The sequence below is a fragment of the Natator depressus genome, chromosome 25, assembly GCF_965152275.1.
Source record: "Natator depressus isolate rNatDep1 chromosome 25, rNatDep2.hap1, whole genome shotgun sequence".
NCBI classification, from domain to species: domain Eukaryota; kingdom Metazoa; phylum Chordata; order Testudines; family Cheloniidae; genus Natator; species Natator depressus.
This window is the reverse complement of record NC_134258.1, coordinates 11285440-11305602: the sequence shown is the minus strand read 5'-3', so window position 1 is coordinate 11305602 and position 20163 is coordinate 11285440. Positions and strand designations below refer to the sequence as shown.

Here is a 20163-nt window from a genome sequence, read left to right as displayed (position 1 = left end):
TGCTGCAGGGGCATCATTTGAGAAGCTCACTTAATAGAGGGCAGCTTTTGTTGGTCTCTCTCATCCCGGGGAAGCTGGAATCATTTCTCTGTGAGGAGATTAAATGGGTAATTAACTGGGGAAGGACTTCAGTGGCCAGGGCTTGGAGTAGGTCGTCGTAATGAGCTGTTATGCCCACCACAAGCTTCACTGACTTAACCGCCCGGGATGCCCATTCATACCAGGTGCCTTGGGAGGGAGCGTGTCCTGCGAGGAACATTCTTCAGCGTCTCCAGCCCTGGCATTTGAGACCTTCCCCAGGTGTGTGAGGCAGCCAATATGCGGGTGACGGCTGGAAACAAAAACAGCTGGTAGAACGTTGCTATCCATGCTCTGCCTGGTGAATGGTCACACCAGGTAAAGCCTTGGTGTGCCCAGCAAGTTGCCCGAGTTCATAGTGGAACTTGCGGTGTTTTAGTGGCACTGCATCCCAACATGCAACGCTCCATCTAGGTCTGCAGAGACCCTCTCTCCTGCACGGTGAAAACCACCTTCTGCTCCCTTGTCGGTCTTTTTCTGGTCTGTAGTCGGACCAAGCTTTAAAAATCATGTGGCAGGCTAATGTCCTGACTTGGAGGCTGCCTGTGGATGGAGCAGAGATACTGAGGCTTTGTGCATAGGAGCAAAAACTCCAGCGCCAAACTAGTTCCTGCTCAGGGTCTGGCTCAAAGGAGCTGTCAGTTTCAGGAAGTTTTCTATCAAAGCAAGCAGCACTTCCCGCTAAACAGGTGCTTGCTAAATCAAGGCTTGCCTCGTCTGGCCCTTCTCCATGCCACTCTTGACACTTGCAGCATCAAACAACTTGCTTCGTGCCCGATGTTTAACCCTGTGTGACCTGCAGTGCGCTGACACTTCCATCAAAACAGGTCTCTTGCCAAACCTTCATCCTGTCGTTGGCTGGACAAGATGTAGCAATCTGCTTTGTAACAAGAAGTTTGGAAAGGTTTTCTTCTCTCTCCTATCTTAGATGTTTAGACTTTTAACATTGCATGCGAACAGAGGCAGCTCCCAGGGGAGTGTTGGAAGGTGTAGCTGCGGACTCTGTGGTTGGAGGTAGCGGGACTTGGTGAGTGGCGTTTTGTCTGTCTGAAGTCTGAGTGGTGATGAGGGGCAGGGCAGAACTGAGCTGGGCAGGGAGACTTGGCATAAAGTCACTTGAGAGCCATGAATGGAGGCACCTAACAGGACAGTTGCAGAGGGAATGTGAGAGGCGCTCTCCCCAGGTGCAGCTCTACATGCTATTTTTAGGTGGCCAGCGGTAAACACGTGGTGGTGACCTGCTACAGATGTCATGTTTTCTTTCCTGCCTGAAGCCGGAAGGGACTTCCTGGGCAAGTTGGTGGCTGTGCCGGAGGAGAAAATTCTTAGATTGGAGGGGCAAGTAGAGACGCTACTGAAAATCAGAAGCTGAGGAGCTCCTAGACAGCCAGGCTCAGGAAACATCAGTACTCCAGGTTCAAGGAAGAAAGGAGCTGGCCACCAAGCAGTCGGAGACCGAGCAATATGTAACCACCAGAGGCAAGAGGTCACAGTGGCATTCTACACAGCTGGGGATAGATGAGGATGGGCAAGCTTGGACCACCAGAGCAGAGGACCAAGAGGAATTCCATGCTGCTAAAAGTTGTCAATCAATGTCAGGTCCTTAACATGCAAACTGAAGAAAATCTCTCAAGATCCAGCCGGCCCCAAGGAATGGAGAGATGTACAGGACGCGCATGTGGATGGCAGCTTAGACCAACCTGTCAGAAAAATCAAACTTGTCCACAAAGTTCTCCAAAAGTCTGAGGAAGACAGATTATCTTTGCTGGGGATTCAATGCTCAGAAGAATCAGAACAGCATTTTGCAAGGGATGAGCAGAAACCAGAACGGTGTGCTGCCTTCCTGGAGCCAAGCCCTGAGATGTCTCTCTAAGGCTGGATCGGATTTGGAACTCTGTGGAAAAGGAACCATTGGTGCTGGTTCATAGAGGCACTCATGATACCGTGTTGTGAGAGATCTCACTGATAGAAGATGTCTTCAGGGAACTTGGAAGCGTGTTGAAGAAGAGGAATGTCCAAGTGATCTCCTCAAAACTCCCAGAAACAAAGGAGAAGGCAAGGCAGAAGATGCTGGAAGTGAACTGCTGGCTAGGTAAATGGTGTATGGTTTTGTGGAACATTGGACCACCTTCTATTGGGAGAGGGGGCTGTATAGTTTGCATGGCCTCTATCTTGGTAGAAGAGGAACTGATTTTCTCAGGCACAGGCTGGCTTGAGTGGTCAGGAGGGCATTAAACTGCTAACAAACAGGGAGAGTAAAAAGGAGGGAAGATACAAGCATCATTTAGTACAGAATCAGGATGCCGAGGACAAAAATTAATCAAGGGACCAAAGGACATGAAGAGAAGAAATTATTTAATTGCCTGTACACCAATGCTAGGAGCCTGGGTAACAAACAAGAGGAATTGAAGTTGCTTATTCAGGAGCATACATTTGATCTAGATGGCATGACTGAAACCTTGTGGGATGAGTCCCAGGAGTAGAATGTTAAAATCAATGGTTCTAACCTATTTAGGAAGGATCAAGAGGGCAAAAAAGGGAGGGTGCACTCTGTCAAAAATGGCATTACCTGTTTTTGAGTTGCTGATAACGTGGAAGAAAACGATGTTGAATGCTTATGGATCAGTGTCTAACAGATAAAGCACCAGATGTGGTATTAGTTGGTGTTTGGTACAGATCAAACACTAGGGAGCAGGATGACCATCTCCTTACGCACCTCCCTATAACGTACGTGTGTGTGTGTGTGTGTGTGTGTGTCGGGGAAAACTACGTGATCATGGGGGATTCAGTTTGAGTGACTCTAGCTGGATATCTCATGCTGTCAGTACTAAACCATCTGTGACATTTCTAAATATTATTGATAACTATTTCCTAACTCATAAAATGTTGCATCCAGCGGGGGGGGAATTCTACATTAGACCCCATCTTGACAGATAAAGAGGAACTGATCACAGAATTAAAAATTAATGGTAGCTTAAGTACAAGTGATCATGACTTGATCACATTTAAAATGTGCAAACGGAATAAAGTCCAGACCATCAGTATATATATTTGGCGCTTTAAAAGATGCGGTTTCACAATGCGGAAGACAATTATGAGCCCAGTCATCTCCAAGGAAGAATTTAATAAAAAAAGAGTGAGTGATAATTGGAAATTGCTTAGGAAAATTTTACTAGATGCCCCAAAAGCCACAATCGAAGAAGGCTATATTGGTTAAAAACCCAGCTTGGTTTAAAGGGGAGATGAAGGCAACTATAAAAAATTAAAAAATGAAAGGTTGATAGTAAAAAATATAAATCAGAAGCTAGGAATGGAAGAAAATTGATAAGGGAAGCAAAGGGACAAAAGGAGAAATATATGGCCAGCAGAATTAAGGACAATAAGAAGGAGTTGTTTAAGTATATTAGGAACAAAAAGAATCCTAACAATGATATTGGTTCATTATTAGATGGAACTGGTAGAATTGTCAATAATAAGGCAGAAGTGTTCAATAAATATTTCTGTTCTGTATTTGGGGACGGGGGGGATGTCCTCTCCTATGATAACACTCTTTCCATTCCACTAGTATCTCAAGAGGATGTTAAATAACAGCTACTAAAGTTAGGTATCTTAAAAATCAACAGGTCCAGATAACTTGCATTCAAGAGTTTTAAAAGAGCTGGCTGAGGAGCTCTCTGGACCGTTAATATTGATTTTTTTCAATAAGTCTTGGAACACTGGGGAAGTTCCAGAAGACTAGAATATTTAAAAAGGGTAAATGGGATGACCTAGGTAATGATAGGCCTGTCAGTAGGATATCGATCCAGGGCAAGATAACGCAGCAGCTAATACAGGACTTGATTTATTAAAGAATTAAAGGAGGGTAGTGTAACTAATGCCATTCAACATGGGTTTATGGAAGACAGATCCTCTCAACTTTTTTTGAGATTAAAAGTTTGGATGATAAAGGTAATAGTGTTGATGTAATACTTAGACTTCTGTAAGACATTTGACTTAGTACTGCACTACATTTTGATTAAAAAAAGAGAACTAGAAAGATATCAAATTTAACATGGCACACATGAAGTGGATTAAAAGCTGGCTAACTGATAGATCTTAAAATGTAACTGTAAACTTTGAATCATGATTGAACAGGTGCATTTCTAGTAGGATTCTGCAGGGATCTGTTCTTGATCCTGCGTGGTTTAACATTTTGATGAATAACCTGGAAGAAATTGTAAAATCCTCTCTGAACGTTTGCAGGTGACACACAAATTGGGGGAGTGGTAAGTAATGAAGAGGACAGGTCACTGATACAGAGCAGTCTGGATAGCTTAGCAAGCTGGGCCCAAGCAAACAATATGCATTTTTAATATGGCTAGATGCAAAGGTATACATCTAGGAACAAAGAATGCAGGCCATATTTCCTGGACGGGGGACTCTCTCCTGGGAAGCAGGGACTCTGAGAAAGATTGTGGGGGGGGATGTGGATAATCAGCTGAACGTGAGCTCCTCGTGCAGCTCTGTATCCAAAAGGGCTAATACCATCCTGGGATGCATAAAGAGGGGAGCAGAGATGTTAGTTTACCTCTGTATTTGGCACTGGTGCAACCTCTGCTGGAATGCTGTGTCCAGCTGTGGTGTCCCTAATTTTAGAAGATCGTTGACAAGCTGGGGAGGGTTCAGAGAAGAGCCATGAGATGGATTAAAGGATTAGAAAACACGCTGTATAATGACAGACTCCAGGAGCTCGATCCATTTAGCTGAACAAAGAGAAGGTTCAAGGGTGACTTGATCCTCAGTCTATAAGTACCTACATGGGGATGTAACGGGGCACGACTCACCCCTGCGGCGCCTCCTGCTGGCTGTCTGGGAATTAGCTCTTTTTACCAGCTCAGGAGCACCCTCTGCCGGTGTCTCGCCATCGCTGGCCCCCGTGTCCCTCCCGGACCCTGGTGCCCTTTTACCTGGGGTGCTGCCCCTCCAGGCAATACCCCACAGATCTGGGTCTCCCCTCCCCAGGGAACCCCCCACCCTCTATCCCCACCTTACCACAGCCTATGGACTACAGCCAGTCCCCATCTAGCCCCCTTTCACTGGGGCCAACTGCAGTCTGTATAAACCAGTCGTCATAGGCAAGGGGGGTTTGGACCCGCTGCCTCTGCCTATCCTTGGGCTGCCCTGTTGCAACCCCAGTACCCTCTTTTAGGCCGTCTGCCAGGCCTGCAGCCTGGGGCTTTTCCAGTCTGGAGCCTCCCAGCTCCTCTGGCCTTCCCCAGCACTGCTTCACCTCAGGTACCCTGGTACGCTCCCCAGCAGCGAGGCCCATCTCCCTCCACAGCTAGAGGAGACTCTGTGTGCTCCTGGCCCACTGTCCTCTTATAAGGGCCAGCTGCGGCCTGACTGGCGCATGGCCCCCAGCTGAGGCTGCTTCTCCCAATCAGCCCCGCTTTTCCTTCCCTGCCACAGCCCTCTCCCCGGGCTGTTTTAAGCCTTTTAAGGCAGGAGCGGGTGACCACTCTGCTACAGGGGAACAAATATTTAATAATGGGCTCTTCAAGCTAGCAGAGAAAAGTGTAACACGATCCACTGACTGGAAGTTGAAGCTAGACACATTCAGACTGGAAATGAGGTGTAAATTTTTAATGGTGAGAGTAATTAATTGTTGGAACAGTTTACCCAGGGTTGTGGTGGATTTTTTACCACTGACAATTTTTAAATCAAGATGAGATGTTTTTCTAAAAGCTCTGCTCTAGGAGTTATTTTGGGGGAGTTCTCTGGCCTGTGTTATACAGTAGGTCAGACTAGATGATAACAATGGTCCCTTCTGGCCTTGGAATCTGACCAATAGAATACAGCATCACCTTGCTCGTGTGCGCTTTTTAAGGCAGAGAAAGCTGATCTCTCCCCAGCTTATCTAAGATCCAGGGGCAGGGCTGGTGCTGTGAGTGCAGGACTGAAACCAGTAATAAACCCAGTATGCCTGTAGCCTTTTATGATCAAAGTGTGGCGTGGGTTAGAAAGACTAATTAGCCTTTAGCTCTGAGATCAGTTGGATTTCATAAATGGCACCATCATTTCAGCACTCATCACATTCATTAAAAAAACCCATTAATAGGTTGGGTCCAAAAAAGACAGCAAACCTGCATTTCCTGCCCCCGAAACAATCTGGTGATCAGTGAACCACTTGACCCAGACAGATGCATCTTGCGGAGAGTCCTGGAATATTCCAGGGGCCAGAGGAGCAAAGTCCAAAGCCCGTTCTGAGAATATCCTGCCACAGGTTCCAGCGCTTTCAGCCCCAGGAGCTGACAGCAAAACCTCCTGGAGGGGGATCATTGCCACACCAGGGCCATGCAGAACTTCTTGGATCAGAACTAACACCTTGAGGTGCTCCCAGAATGAATAAGTAGCAAGTTCAGAGGCCTGGTGTTACGAGCTCCAAACTCTGATCCAATATCTCTGGGTGCGAACTCAAGCATTGTTAGAAGGGCAGGGCTAGGCAGGCAAGGCTCTTCCTGTCAAGTAGTCTGTTCATCTCTGTTCCTTGCAGGCTGTGGATTTTCTAGGCTGTCCGAGGACTTCACTGAACAGATTGGCCCCATCTGACAAGCTCCAAGGACTGGGGGGGTTGGCTAGAGAGGCCGTAATTTATCCAAGTTTCAGGTGGTGCCAGGAGACCACGGCGTTGCATGTACCTGAAGTGGCCGAGTTCTGGTGACTGAATTGGAGTCCCCTGCACACATCTACACTGAAATTGTGGTGTGACTTCCCTTCGCAGATCTGGAATGACTTCATGAACCGGTCTGGTGAGGAACAGGAGCGGGTCCTGCTCTACCTAGAGGAAGAGGCCAAGAAGAAGCACAAGAGGAAGCTCCCTGTTAAAGCAGAGGACACGTGGAAAGGTACCGAGAGGGGAAGGAAAGGCTGGACAGGGGTGACTTTGAATCTTGAAGTGGGCGTTACGTTCCCGGGCATCACCTTGCTGCCCCACTGCCCCCTGCTCACACTTCCTCCTACATCTCTCCGTGCCAGAGAAGCGTGACAACCTGCCCTCTCTGCTAAAAGAATCAGCAGGGACCTAGTTAATATTGAGCCTCAGTTTATCAGGTGTGTCTGCCCAGACCCCACAGAGGTGAGAGGGGGCAGGTCATGCCACCCGGAGCTATGGGGGTAAGTTCATCCCTGTGCTGGTGCTGAGGCTGGTTCAGGACAGAGGGGAAGCAACTTGTGTCTCCCTGATTCCAGGCATACGGGGCTTGCAGCTGCAGGGAATCACTGGGGTGACTGGCACAGCGTGCCTCTTCCTGTTCCAGATCCCTCTTGGCCAAGCTGCCCTCGGCATGCCCCTCCACTGGAGGTGCTCTGGTGGGGAAGGTTGCTGCCTCTTGTGCCCTTCACATGCTAAGAAGAGAAGATGCCTGGCTGACATCCCCACTGGGGCAGAGTTATGGTGACTTGTGCACCTTGTTTGAGGAGTGCGACCTTCACTCTGCATTTGCCTGGTTTCTCCAACATTCATTCAAGTCCCTGGCTTGCGGCTGCAGCTGTCTCGTCCCTGAACAACACTGGGAATGCCGATTCTTTAAATCTGTGTCTTTGTTTCCTCCAGAGCATCCTGCTTACACGCCGAAAGAATGTTTCCAGCGCATCAGCCGCCGGCTGCGCACCACGCTGAGACGAGGCAGGATCCCCATGGTGAGACCCTGTCACGTCATTGGTCTGGTGACTGTCCAGGTGCCGGAAGCTCCCATCTAGAACTAGAAGTTTCCTATAGGGTCGGTGACCCAGGTGCCTCTTCTATCCAGTGGGTGGAGCCAATGCTTGTTCTGACTCTTCCTGATGCGGCTGCAGCTTGCTGCACGAGGGTATCTCTACGCTGCAGCTGGCGGTGTGATTTGCAGCTCGTGTTCATATACTTGCACTAGCTTCAATCTGGCCAGCTCGCTAAAAAGAGCAGTGAGGACGCGGTGGTGCCAGCCACACAAGCGAGCAAGGATCCGGGGGGGGTGGGGGGGTGGGCTTGTGCAGCCCAAGCCGCCCTGGCCCCGCTGCTATTTTTAGCAAGCTCGTTAGCTTAAGGCCAGCACGGGTACGTCACGAGCTGCAGATTGTTGATGCTGAAGATGCTGCAGTCGACACAGGAAGCTTGGGCTAAAGGTTTCCACCCAGTACGGTTCATGGGAATCAGGTGTCGAAATCGCAGTGCACAGGGCGTGACCAGAGAAGTCTAGTCAGCTCAAGAGCAGAGTGGCTCAGAGATTCTGGGAGCGGGGCAGGGGGGAAATGGAGCCTGTAATTTCTAGGTTGTGGGGTTTCAATGTGATCCGGGTCAGTAAGGACTGAATTCTTGTCATCTGCTGGCTGTTCAGTCCCTGAGGGCAGGGGCTAGAGGGTCGAGTGTCTCTAGGTCTCCAGCTAGCTTCTGGTGTGTCCACATCACACAAATCACAGCTGCCCTCCCTTTATTAATAAACTTCGGCAGGGGGAAAACCAAGGAACCACTGGGGCACTGAGACAGCGCCAGCCTCCTCCATAGAGGTGGCCTCTCCACAATGGGTTGAGGGGCGCTGGCAGGCCGCTGCGGGGAAGCTTGCTCTGCCCCAGCCTGTGCTGTTCCTATTCCGGAGATGGAGGATTTATCCCTCCAGGGCATCTGACGCCTTAGCCCTGGTTTGCGCCAGAGGATGAAGTTGTCTCTGCGAGAGTTCGATGATCAAACATGAAGAAAGAAGGGAGCAAGGTCTGTAGGAAGGAGGTGGGGAAGGGAACGACATGAAGGATCCAAAAGGGTATCTAGACTTCACCGCCTGGGTGCACGCTCCCATCATGCACCTCCACTGATGGGAGGAAGACATTACGCTTGATCTGGTATGACCTGGCACGTCAGTAGGCATACACTGCCAATTATCCCTTGTTACCGAAGGGCCCTTGGTCTCCACTTCCTTTGATTTTGATTTTCAGTGCTATAATTTTCTTGGTCTGTTTTTCTGCTGCCTCTGTTCAGCACCTGCTTTTAAAAGCAGCTCCAGCTTGTGCCTGGCGTGGCTGCTCCGATTTGCTCTCCAATTGCACCAATCTTTGCCGCTAATTTCTTAGGTCATGGTGCTCCAAAGAGCTGTGCTGTAGCTCCTCGCTTATTATACTCAGGGGCAGGCGGGAGACAGGAAGCCAGAGTAACCTCCTGGAAGCGTTTTAGCTGCTGCTCCGTTGTTAACGAGAATGTAAATATTTTCTGGGAGAGACTGTTTAGGGGAAACACACCAGCGCTGTGGTTTCTCTTCACAAGCTCTGGAGCTGGGAGCTGCTGCTCCTGGATTCTTGCTTGCCTCATGCTACAGAGAATGAGGTTCCCCCGTCCCATCCCCATCAAACACCCATCTGAATGATTTGTATTGCAGCAGAGCCTAGATGCCCCACTGGAGATCAGGAGCTCATTATGCTGGGCACTGGGCAAATACAGAGATTAAAGAGACTGGGGCTGCGGAGAGAAGTGACCTATCCAAGATCCTGCATGGATCAGTGGCAGAACTGAGAACAGAACCCGGGAGTCCTGATCCAATACCCTGATTGGAATGATTTTCCCTCTCCATTGGTAACAGCTAAAGGCTGGTGCTTCACATCCTACATCTTGGTCAGTTGCTCTCAGTGGGTCTGGAAAGGCTTGCAGGAAGGCACCGTGACATGCATGGCTTCTCCCCAGCTTTCCATGCCCAGCATCCTTCTGATTGGGTTTATTGTCCAAACGTAAGCAAGTGAAACGGTCCCTCAGCCCAGCCTTTGTCCCAGGGTTTCACAGCCTCCCTCCCCAGGGGTCTCTAGTGATCCTGCTTCGTGCAGCTTCGCACTCCCAGCCAGCTCTGTTACTCTTCTGGAACAGCAGTTCCAGGGCAATCTTACTGGGCAGCTGGCCCCTTGTCCCATCACACCCCCTCTGACAGGCCGTTATCACCCCTGCCTCCCCCCTTGAATTCGCTCAGTTGAGCCCACCTGCCCTGACACGGGGGAGCTGGGCCTGGTCTGCTGGGACTTGCTGATCTGCCACCCGCCGAAGAGTCAGATCTGAAATGCTGCATTATATTTATTTTTTTCCCAAACCTGGCTCTGATTACAAAAGCAGAGATGTTCCTGGGGCCCGGTCCCTGTGACCAGCTGTGTGCATCAACTCCCTGCCTGCACAGGTGAGGCGGCAGAATGTGACTTCATGTAGGGAACACAAACCACGCAGGCACGGAAGCTTGCTGCCCAGGGGTATGGAAGACCCAATATCCTGGCAACCATCCACTTCGGAGGGAGATGTCTGGGATCTTGTGGCATTCTGTTTGCGGGTCGGCCTGTCGGCTGGCTCAGCTTTCTGGATGCATGCAGCTCCTAGCCTGCAGGTGGTGACCTGATGCTGGTTTCAAGCTTCCAAATAGCTTCTCAGCCATATTGTCACCCCCACCTGATTCTCGTTTTTGCAGGGGACTCTGGAGTGTCTGGAGGAGGAGTTACTGGCCTTTTTCTCCGTCACCCCTCACTCTGTCTACACAGCAATGATGGACAATAGGTAATCCTTTTTCCTTGCTGCTGGGACGGCAGGACACCTTTGCTCCTGTCCCAGAGGAAGTGGGAGGAGGGAGGGTTTTGCATGGTGACTCCTGCTTGAGCTGGTTCCCGCTTAGTAATGAGGTCACTGGGTGTGTGTGACGGTCAATCGGTCAAGGTGCCAGGTACACAGGATCTTTGGGGCTGATCTTGCAGACTGCAGGCACGAACCAGACAGAGCTGCCCCACGAAGGGGCCTTTGACTCGAGTTCTTCGGAGATGCCTGTTGCAATGGACTTGTGGGGATCGGAGGCCTCTGCCTGCATCCCCTCGAACCCAGTCGTTTGCCTTCCGTCCACCAAACGTGGGTATGTCCTCACTGCAAGAAAACGCCTGTGGCTGGCGCATGGCAGCTGACTCGCGTTCGGGAGGGCTCAGGCTGCTGGGCTATAAAATCGCAGTGTAGATGTCCAGTCTTGGGCTGGAGCCCGGGCTGTGGGACCCTTCCCCCTCAGGGGTCCCAGAGCACAGGTTCTAGCCCAAGCCTGGCTGTCTCCACTGATTGTATAGTCCCGCGAGCCTGAGTCAGCTGATACAGGCCAGCCCCGGGTGTTTGACTGCAGTGTAGACATACCCCAAGAGTCGGATCTGATCTGAGATCGCTCGCTGGAGAGGGAATCAACCAACCCGTCCTCTTCAGAGAGAGATGGCCGGATTAGCTCCAGTCTCAGGTTATCTAGACCAATAGCTCGTTTGCCGCAGGGGGCCTAATGTGCTGTGAAGCTTTTGATCCCTGAGCTCTGATGGTGGAGTTTAAAGAACCACTTGTGACCAAAGCCCGGTGGGTTTGTTTTTGTTCCAGCTTTGAGCGGCTGCTGCTCCATGCCCTCTGCCAGTACATGGACCTCGTCTCTGCCAGTAAGAGCCTTGTTTTGGTTCTCCTCTCTCCATTGCTATCAAGCCTCTCCAGCTAAGCCCTCTTCCTCCCCACCCTCCCGTCACCCCTGCTCGCCTTCCACTGCAGCTCCCAGATAACTCTCACCACACGCTGCCAGTGTTTCCCCGTGGCTCTGGGAGCTGGGGAGTCAGGTGGGTTACCCTGGGAGATTGTTTGAAGGCCGCATGGGGCTGGGAGGCAGGAATTCCAGCATTGTAATCCCAGCTGTGCCAGTTAGGAGTCGTGCAGCCTGGGGTATCTTCCAGTGCCTAATTCCTGCTCCGCTAGGGTGCTGCAGGGTTTGACTAGCTACTGTTTGTACAGCAGTTGGAAATGCAAGTTGCTGTCTCAAATGCTAAGCACCATTCTGTATGGCCAGTCCTCTTAGGGCCAGATCCTAAGAATCCAAACGCCAGGATGCAGCCCTTAATTACACAGCTCAATGAACTTCTTGCAACCCATTTGACTGTCCTGGGCTTTGCTTCCCTCCCGCTGTGCGTCATTATTCCATGCACCCTCTGGCAAGGCCCAGGGGTGGGGAAAGGAAGAAATCTGTTCCCAAGCTGCGGTACTGCTTACAGCTAGCGGGGTGTGCATTAGGGGAGATGGAATTGGAGTGTGTTGGGTGGCATGTCTGGGCTGGGAACCCCATTCACTCTGGCATGTTGGAAAGTCAGTGGGAGTTGCTGCTGCTTATACCGGGGCCTAGTTTGGCCCAGAGATTCGACATCCCACCGCAAGGATGAGCCCTTGGGAGACGTCCTGCCGGTCCTAGAATTGATCTCACTATCGGCGGCTGCTCTGGGTGAGCCATTCACTGGGGAGTGAGCATGCTTCCGTCCTTCCACTTGTTCATCGGGAGGTTTGGCTCAGTGGGTTCAAAACAACCAGCTGTTCGCTTGGCCCAGTCAGTCTCTTGTTGCATCAGCCTTTGTCTGCGGCTCCCTTCCAGGCAGCGAGCTGGCCTGGCCACCAGAAGCCAGCAGGAGAGTGTCTGTCTGGAGGGTGTTATGGGCTGGAAGGGCATGCTGTGTGCGGTCTGTGTGCGAAGGGAGCTCACGGGGCGAGGCTAACTTTTTGTGTTGGAAATGAGCACATACAAATCCTACTGGGAATACAGCACCTTGCAGCTGGGAGGCACAGTGGTTTAGCAGCTCAGATGTGGGCTGGGCCTGGTCTCGAATCCTGCCAGAGACTCTGACCTTGGGCAAGTCATATTGTCATGCTGTGCTTCAGTTTCCCCATCTGTAAAACATGGCTGATTCTACTTGCCTCTCTCTGGGCAGTGCTGTGAGAGGTCATTGTGGGGTCTGCAAGCAGGTGTGCTCCTGCCCTGTTCTTAACCCAGTGCATGCAAACATTCCGGATCTGGCCCAAACTTACCTCCTCTTTGAGGCTTGCATTTATCAGCTTGGCTGCCCAGCACCCTCAGGCGACTTTGAAAATGTCAACCTTAAGTAACCAAACACAAACGTCAACCCAAGAGTTCTCCTGAGTGTGGCTGTGGCTGGCAGTTTTCTCCAGGCAGGACACCACTGTCGATGCCTCTGGTGCCTTCTGTGTTAGATGCTCATCTAGCTTATCCCCCCTGGATCGGAACTAATGAGACCCACCTGGTCTGATCACTGGGGTGAGTGAGTAGAAGAGCACTTTATCTTTCTGTTTGGGCCCAGAATATGACCCCAGTTGCAGGCCCAAATCCTGTGGTCTTTGCTCTGACTGTGTGAGAGATGGAGGCATGATCTGGCTCCAAAAAAAGAACTCATATTCCTTCCTCTCTCTGTCCAGGTTCTGACTTTGAAGGGAAACGCCAAATGAAAGTGAGCAACAAACACGGAGTCTTCCTGCCCCCAGAGTTACTGCTGTCCGCCTACTTGGAACAGATGAGCTGATAAGCCTGGAAGACATCCCACTTGGTGCTCTGAAGGCTTCTATGATCCCCAGATCTGCTATCCGTCCACTCAGTCCTCAGCGTACAAATGGGGTGTGTCCCCACCCTCTCCGACGATTCTCTGCACTTGTGCAATGGCCTAACTGGCGGGTGGGTTTGTGTGGAGTGGGTTAGATCGCCATCCCTTGTGCCCTGCTTCAAGACGGGAAGTCTTCCCTTGCCCAGCGCTGAAGCTCTGCAGGCATCTTCCGCAGCTGCCACTGTCTCTTCCCCGTGTGGCACAAGCTTTGCAACACGTGGGTGTGACTTCCAGCTTCCTCCCCACCCCTGGTTGCTCCTGGTTCCACCCAAGCCTTCTCCATACCGCTCCTGGTACCCGGTGGAGGGCACCATCTCTGCTCCTCGCAGGCGGGGGGGTCTGGCAGAGGCCTGCAAGCACCCCCCAGGCACACCACTCTGTCTGGAATGGAACCACCTATTGGACAGCCCAAAACATCAACCTTTGTCATGCTCAAGTGTCCAACCCCTTCCCAAAGACATGGTCAGGACTGAGGACTCTGCCTCTCTTGAAGCCTTTGCCCTGGATGGGCAGAGTCCTGCGGGTGAGGGTGGTAGGAGCTGACTCCAGGGGTCTCCCCTGCTGCCTGTTCCGGATTCAGAATCCAGCCAGGTTCGGGGCGATGGTGAAAGTCCTGTTCTCATAAAATGGAATTGTGCTTTTATTGGTCCTGGGGGAACAAGATCGCTCTTGAATAGTGGAGATGGGCCCTTCATCTCAGCCCCTTCGGGCCACATCCTGCCCTCATTTCTCTGACTCACTGGCCTCTTAGCTTGGCAGGGAGACTCCAGGACCTGCTGCAGCTGCCAGATATCACCATGCTTATGGTGTGAGACCAGTCTGCCTAGCCCTGCCTTGGGCGTGGCGCTATCTCCCAGCAGTAGCTGCGCTCCCTGGAAGCTCATTTAAACACAAACAGCCTGTCCCTGGGTGCCTCTGGCTTCCCCCGGGGGTGAATTTGGAGCAGTATTTTTGTGACAAAACAGTTCCCTTTCGGTCTTAGCATTTCAGCGGTTCTGACCTTGCCGTTGAGCATCTGAATTGGTCTCATTCACCAGCTCAGTAAACACTTCAACAGGAGCCTAAAGCTTCAGCAGAGGCTGAAGTGCTTTGCCGAATCAGGACCGGAATGTCCAGCAGCTGCCTGGAGCATATAACTTGTAAATTGCATTTCACAAACCAGGGAGGCAGGGGAAGAGCCTGGGGTCAATTACCACAGACTGCAACAGCCTGCTTTGGCTGGTGCCTAACCCTACTTCCACTCGCCACAGAGCGCTTTAAAACATCGCAGGGTCAGCCCTGGATACAATCCAGTGGCATATAGGGGGTGTAGATCCCACCGAATGCATGCATAGCACTTACCTAGCCTTGGCAAAAGAGTGAAATATCTGTGTGAAAAGCTCAAAGACGTGTCCAAGCAGGACTCAGCGCCCCCCTCCCCTGCTGGCTGCTTGGTTTTGGACTAGGGAGAGCGATCTGTTAGTTCTGACAGAAGCTCAGCGGAGAAGCTGTCCAGGGAGCCAGCCCTGAGTGGGAGTAACTAGCCCATTGTTTAGTGCCTCCGTGTAGATTGGCATTGAGCAAACAGCCCTCTGAAGCCAGACCGCTATTGTTTAAGCTTTGGTACAGTTATCAGTGAGACAGTAACACAAAGGTCTGGCTTTCTCTGCAGTGTGGGGGCCTTTTCTTAATATAATAGTGTGTCATTTATACAGATGTGTGTTGGTGATTGTGGAATCCAAGCCAGGGCCTTAGCAGTCCAGCCGCTCGCAAGCGTGGCTGGGTGGTCAGAGCTGAGCATCACAGCTTGGGCCACCTGGGTCTGCCAGGGGTATCTGGCGCGGGGGGAGGGCGGGGGGGAGTTTTATATCATGGCGCAATTTAAATGGCTCCGTTTCCAGCTCTCTAGTGCTGTAACGAGCCCGTTCGGATATGTGTGGTTTTTAATATGTATACTACGTGTTGGGGTGTTTAATTTGGTGCATATCAAGAGCTGCTCTCACCTGTACATAGCAGCTGGTTTAAAGGGATGGGCCAGGTTTGATTCTTCACCATCCCGCGCTGCCTGTGTCTGATCAGCCCTGCGGGGAAACGCTCCTGTGTTGGGATTCTCTGCAGCTGTGAGTAGTAAAGAATCCCGACTGAGGCGCGCGCTCTGTACTCTCTGCACAGGTTTGGGGCTTGATTCTCGTCTCCGCTATAGTGCGGCTCCCTTGGTTTCACTGGAGTTACTCCTGACTTATATGGGTTAGTGACCACAATTAGGCCCCCGAAGGGCAGGATCAGGCCCCTTTCCCCTCTTCTCGCTGAGCACCAGTGTAGCTCGTGAGTGAGGCTGTACACTGAGTGGGTGGAGAATCGGGCTCCGTTGACATCTCCTCTTCCCTTGTAAACCAGCTGGATGTAAAAAACCTTTTTCAGCAAAACAAACTCTCACGCAACAGTGGAGGACCCTTGATTTGCTTTGGACAGCAAGGCTCTCCTGGGCGTGGGTGGGGGTCTGCTCTAGCTGGACAATGCAGCATAGCAGACCGCAGCCCTTGACCTCCCGTGGGTGCGCTTTTATGCGTGTCAAAGCCACGCACTATTCTGGGAGCTGCTCTGGGCAGAAAAGGCAGACTCCTGCCAGAGTCCCTGCTCTGCTCTGCCCTGGGGCCTGGCGTCCCCTCCTGCCAGCTCTGCACACTGCCTCTCCAGCCCATGCTCCTGGTCTAGTGAGATGGCGCAAACCAAAGTGATCTTGGCACGGACAGTGCCTCTGTGCAGCCCAGCACCCGATCAGGACCGTACTGCGGATTGTAACGTGGACATGGATGTTGTGTGTCGTGCTTCCGGGAATGGTTATCGATTTTTCTTTTTAATCGTGTCACTTGTACCTGCCAGCCCCAGCTCTTGCCTCTGTTGAAAGGACCGTCCCCTGTTCTCACCGCAGCCTTCACCTGCAAATCCATGCGTGGGCTGGTGACTGTGTGGCGTTGGTAATGCTTTAGTCTGCTGTAAACCAGAGGCCAAAACCGGGGCTTCTGCTGAAAGGGGGAAAAAACGATTCCTTGTGAGCTGACTCAGCTGGGGAAGGTATGTGCACAAGGACAATAAATCATGGTGCTCCGGAGTCATCTGTCTGCTCGTGTGTCATGTCATAGCGATCGCCTTCTGTCCAAGCCAGGGCTTGAGGGTGGTATTGTTAGCAAGAGGTGTAGGACGCTAAGGGTTTGTCTACACAAGCACTTTTGTCGGTGAAGGGTGTGGAAAAAGCACACAGTGTGGACAGCGCTATGGCGGCAGGAGACCCTCATTGAGGCGTGATTTAATTATGCCGGTGGGAGAGCTTTCTCCCATCAGTCTATATCGGCTACACAGGAGGCCTTACAGCGGTCCGGCTGTGCCACTGTGTGGTCCGTAGTGAAGACCTGGCCTAATGGAATATCCCGTCGTGCTCAGACGTGAGGCAATTAACTTGTGAATCATCCTAACTGGAAGAAACTCCAGGGCTTCTGATGTAGCACTGTCCAATCTTCATTTGAAGAGAAACAGTGCCAGCTGCCACCACCCGCTGAGTTTAAATCCACTTAGCATGCTGGGTGTTGTGAAACTGACAGTGATTGAAAATATAATTTACGTCTATCTACTATGTATTATGGAGCTTTGTTCTCCATAATAGCTGATTTCTTAAACTGTCAAACACAGACAAAGCAGGGAGGAGGCTGCAGCTTAGATGAAAGGCCATGGTCGTATCTACGCTAGGGAAGCCCGCAGCCCATCTACCTTCAGCAGCCTTAATTCCAGCCAGTGCTCTCAGCCCCTGGATCCAGGAGCCCCGTGTTCATTTGCAAAGAGTATTCTAGAAAAATAAAGCATCTTTGGCCGGGCACAAGTGCCACTCAGCACCCAGACGAGAAATGGGACAATGGCTCGCTCCGGCAGCAGGAACACACGTCTCTGCATCGCATTTGCCTTTTCCATACAAGAGCATGGGTGTGAACCCCCCCCATCACCCCCAACCCCCTGCGTGGCCATATTAATGGAGATGGGGCTGGCAGACTCCCCTGTTCTTGGCAGCAGGGGGCTGGGGGGAAGAGGAGAAAGTGTGTAGAATCAGAAGCCTGATACAACCTGTGAGTAAGGATCCAAAATCTGAACAGCTTGGTCCAGATCCTCTGCTCTTCTTTCAATCTTCCGTTCTCTTGGGGGGGATGTTATCGTGATCTGCCACGTCTTCCTCCTTCTGCTGTCTCTCTTTCAGTCCCTCTTTCCGTGGGGTCAGTCTCTTGTGGCTCTTTCTGCCCACTCTCTTTAGTTCTCCAGCCCCCTCTCTCATCCTTCCATCACTCATGCACCTGCCCCCTTGGATCACTGACAATCACCCTCCATCTAGCCACACATCTGCCCCTTGCGGCCATATGCACACTCCCCAAAACACTCGTATGCACCCCTGGGGACTGACTATCATTTATCCTGTAGCCACTGAGCATCTGGATTCTAGGGAGCCAGGGAGATGCCCATTCGGTCCCCTCCCCTCCCCAACCCACCCCAGCCTAAGCTGAAAGTGGGACCAGGGTCACGGGACTGGGCTTTGTGCCTTATCTCTCCTGCTTCTGGACAGACGGTGCTGCCTCAGCCCCTTGCAAGCTGCAGTTGAACATGGAAACTCAGGGCAGTCAGGCCCTAATGAGCAGCTTTATTCACAGGCACACGGGCATTAAAGGCACCAGTCTGATGGAGCCCTGTGGAGCGCTCGCTCTCGCTCTTGCCACTTACTGGCTCCCCAGGCAGCCCTAGGAGGTCTCTAATGGCCACCCATGGCGGAGAAGCGTTACCCCCTGCCGGGCTGCATGGGAAGGCAGGAGCCAGGGAGCGAAGCAAGCTTGCACGGAGGGAGAGCTGTAGGGGGATCACAGTGACTGAGGGGCCTCTGGCCAGCCCAACTGGCTGGTTCATTCCGGCAGAGCTTCAGTCATCGCTCTGAAGCCCCCTGCGGGTTCTGACTGGAGCCATCAAGCCCAAGGACTGAGCCCACAGGGCTTCCCAGCACCACCTGCTCTCTGTCTGGTTTTCTCATCTTGCACTTTTTCATTTGGGGTTTGTAAGTGCATTAGATCGGCCTCCATCTGCCTTTGCTGGACAGGGTGGAGGAGGAGGGGTGATCATGCGGAGGAGACAAGGGACACAATGCTTTGTTCCACTTGCATGTTTCATGCACACACATGAAACCAGCCGGCTGCATGCCCCTGGGGGACCAACCCAGCGCCTCAGGTGTGTCCACAGAGCGCCAGGCCTGAGGAGTGACTTTAAGCCACCCCAGGGGAGAGAGAACTGTCCCAGAGGCCCGCTTGGTCACACTGCATCATGCAAAGTGGGAGACAGGGAGCGTCTGTTTGTGCAGCCCCTAGCACCCTGGGGCCCTGGTCCATGACACAGCCTGCCGGCTACTACCACAAGAGAGCTAACAATAATTAAAAGAGGGCTGCCCAGCTGTCAAGAAGCTGAATGCGTCCCCAGGTCTCAGGCTGTTTCTTGTTCCCGGGAGCAGGCAGCGTGGAAAGGGAATGGGAACAGGTCAAGGAGCTGGGTAAGTCAGGGTGGTCGCTAGGGGCGGTAACTCTCTGCACCCCCACCATGCCTCCCCAGCTCATGGGAGCCAGGAGGACATGAAACCGCCAATGCCCATGAGAATGGGGTTTGGCACAGATTTCCTCCCCAGCAACAGCAGCGAACGTAGTTGTGGTTGGGAATTTTCTGGTTTGAATGAAGCAGCTGGCAGCGTGTTCTGCAGGTCCCTGAAGTTTCATGTTGAAACCACAAATCCCACCTTGGCACCAGATGGTGGGTGGGTGTTTGCTCAAACCTGAGAGTCCCTGATTCACTCCAAAACTCACTCCCCAGCTTGCTTGAACCTCAGCACTCACTTGTGCTGACCTCAAGCCCCCACGTGGCTGGCTCCAGCCTTGGTCTGGCTGTGGCTTAAAACTTGATCTGGGTTCATTGAACTTCAGGCAAACCTGGTCCAAGTTACAGGGTGTAACAAAGTCCCAAGCCAGGCAGGAACTCATGCCAATTAGATTATGGCACGTCACTTTCCCTAAAGAGAGAGAGCCTGGGGAATTCTGCAAATTTACTTGAGATAGTGAAGTTTTGTTGGATACTGAGATATTGGGGTTTATTTGGGTCTACACAAATAGCAAGTTGCTGGGGTTTATTTGCATGGATGCAAATACCAAGATACTAGAGTTATTTGTATGTAACCAAGTAGAAAAAACTGGGGTGGATCTGGGTCTATGTATTTGGGGAATGAAGAGTGAGATTGTGGGGTAAGTTTGGGTTATGGGGGAACCTCAATATGCGAGAGTTGCTTTGGGTACCTCTGAATAATGAGATTTTTGTGGGGTGGGGTCTTGGACTTTCCCAAAGGCAGAGATTTAGGCAGCCCCAGCCCCAAATACTAGGGTCATTTGTAAAACCCTGCTGCAGAGGAAGTTAAGAGAAATGCCCCAAGGGGACATTTCCTTTCACTCCTTACAAGAAGGGCAGGCAAGAAAAATATGGAACGCTTCACGAATTTGCGTGTCATCCTTGCGCAGGGGCCATGCTAATCTTCTCTGTATCGTTCCAATTTTAGTATATGTGCTGCCGAAGCGAGCACAAATCCCAACTGGACCAGCTCAGTATTTATATCTCTAGAAATTTATTTTATTT

At 51.6% G+C, this 20163-nt stretch overlaps 1 protein-coding gene and 1 non-coding gene across 3 annotated transcripts in view; one reads left to right on the top strand and one right to left on the bottom strand.

Annotated features, from left to right (window-relative positions):
- R3HDM4 (R3H domain containing 4) overlaps nucleotides 1–15300 on the top strand; it is a 30144-nt gene extending 14844 nt beyond the window's left edge. The window contains exons 5-9 of one of the 2 annotated variants that reach the window (XM_074939677.1): nucleotides 6839–6962; nucleotides 7670–7755; nucleotides 10521–10606; nucleotides 11447–11502; nucleotides 13310–15300. In XM_074939677.1, coding sequence (XP_074795778.1) covers nucleotides 6839–6962; nucleotides 7670–7755; nucleotides 10521–10606; nucleotides 11447–11502; nucleotides 13310–13413 — 456 coding nt within the window. In that variant the 3' untranslated portion in view covers nucleotides 13414–15300. The remainder of the gene's footprint in view (nucleotides 1–6838; nucleotides 6963–7669; nucleotides 7756–10520; nucleotides 10607–11446; nucleotides 11503–13309) is intronic. The other variant, XM_074939678.1, reaches the window with a different exon arrangement.
- A 4703-nt stretch (nucleotides 15301–20003) lies between these two features.
- On the bottom strand, nucleotides 20004–20110 carry LOC141978027 (U6 spliceosomal RNA). Its single transcript, XR_012636322.1, has one exon. It is a non-coding gene; the product is annotated as a U6 spliceosomal RNA (small nuclear RNA).
- Nucleotides 20111–20163: the final 53 nt, after the last annotated feature.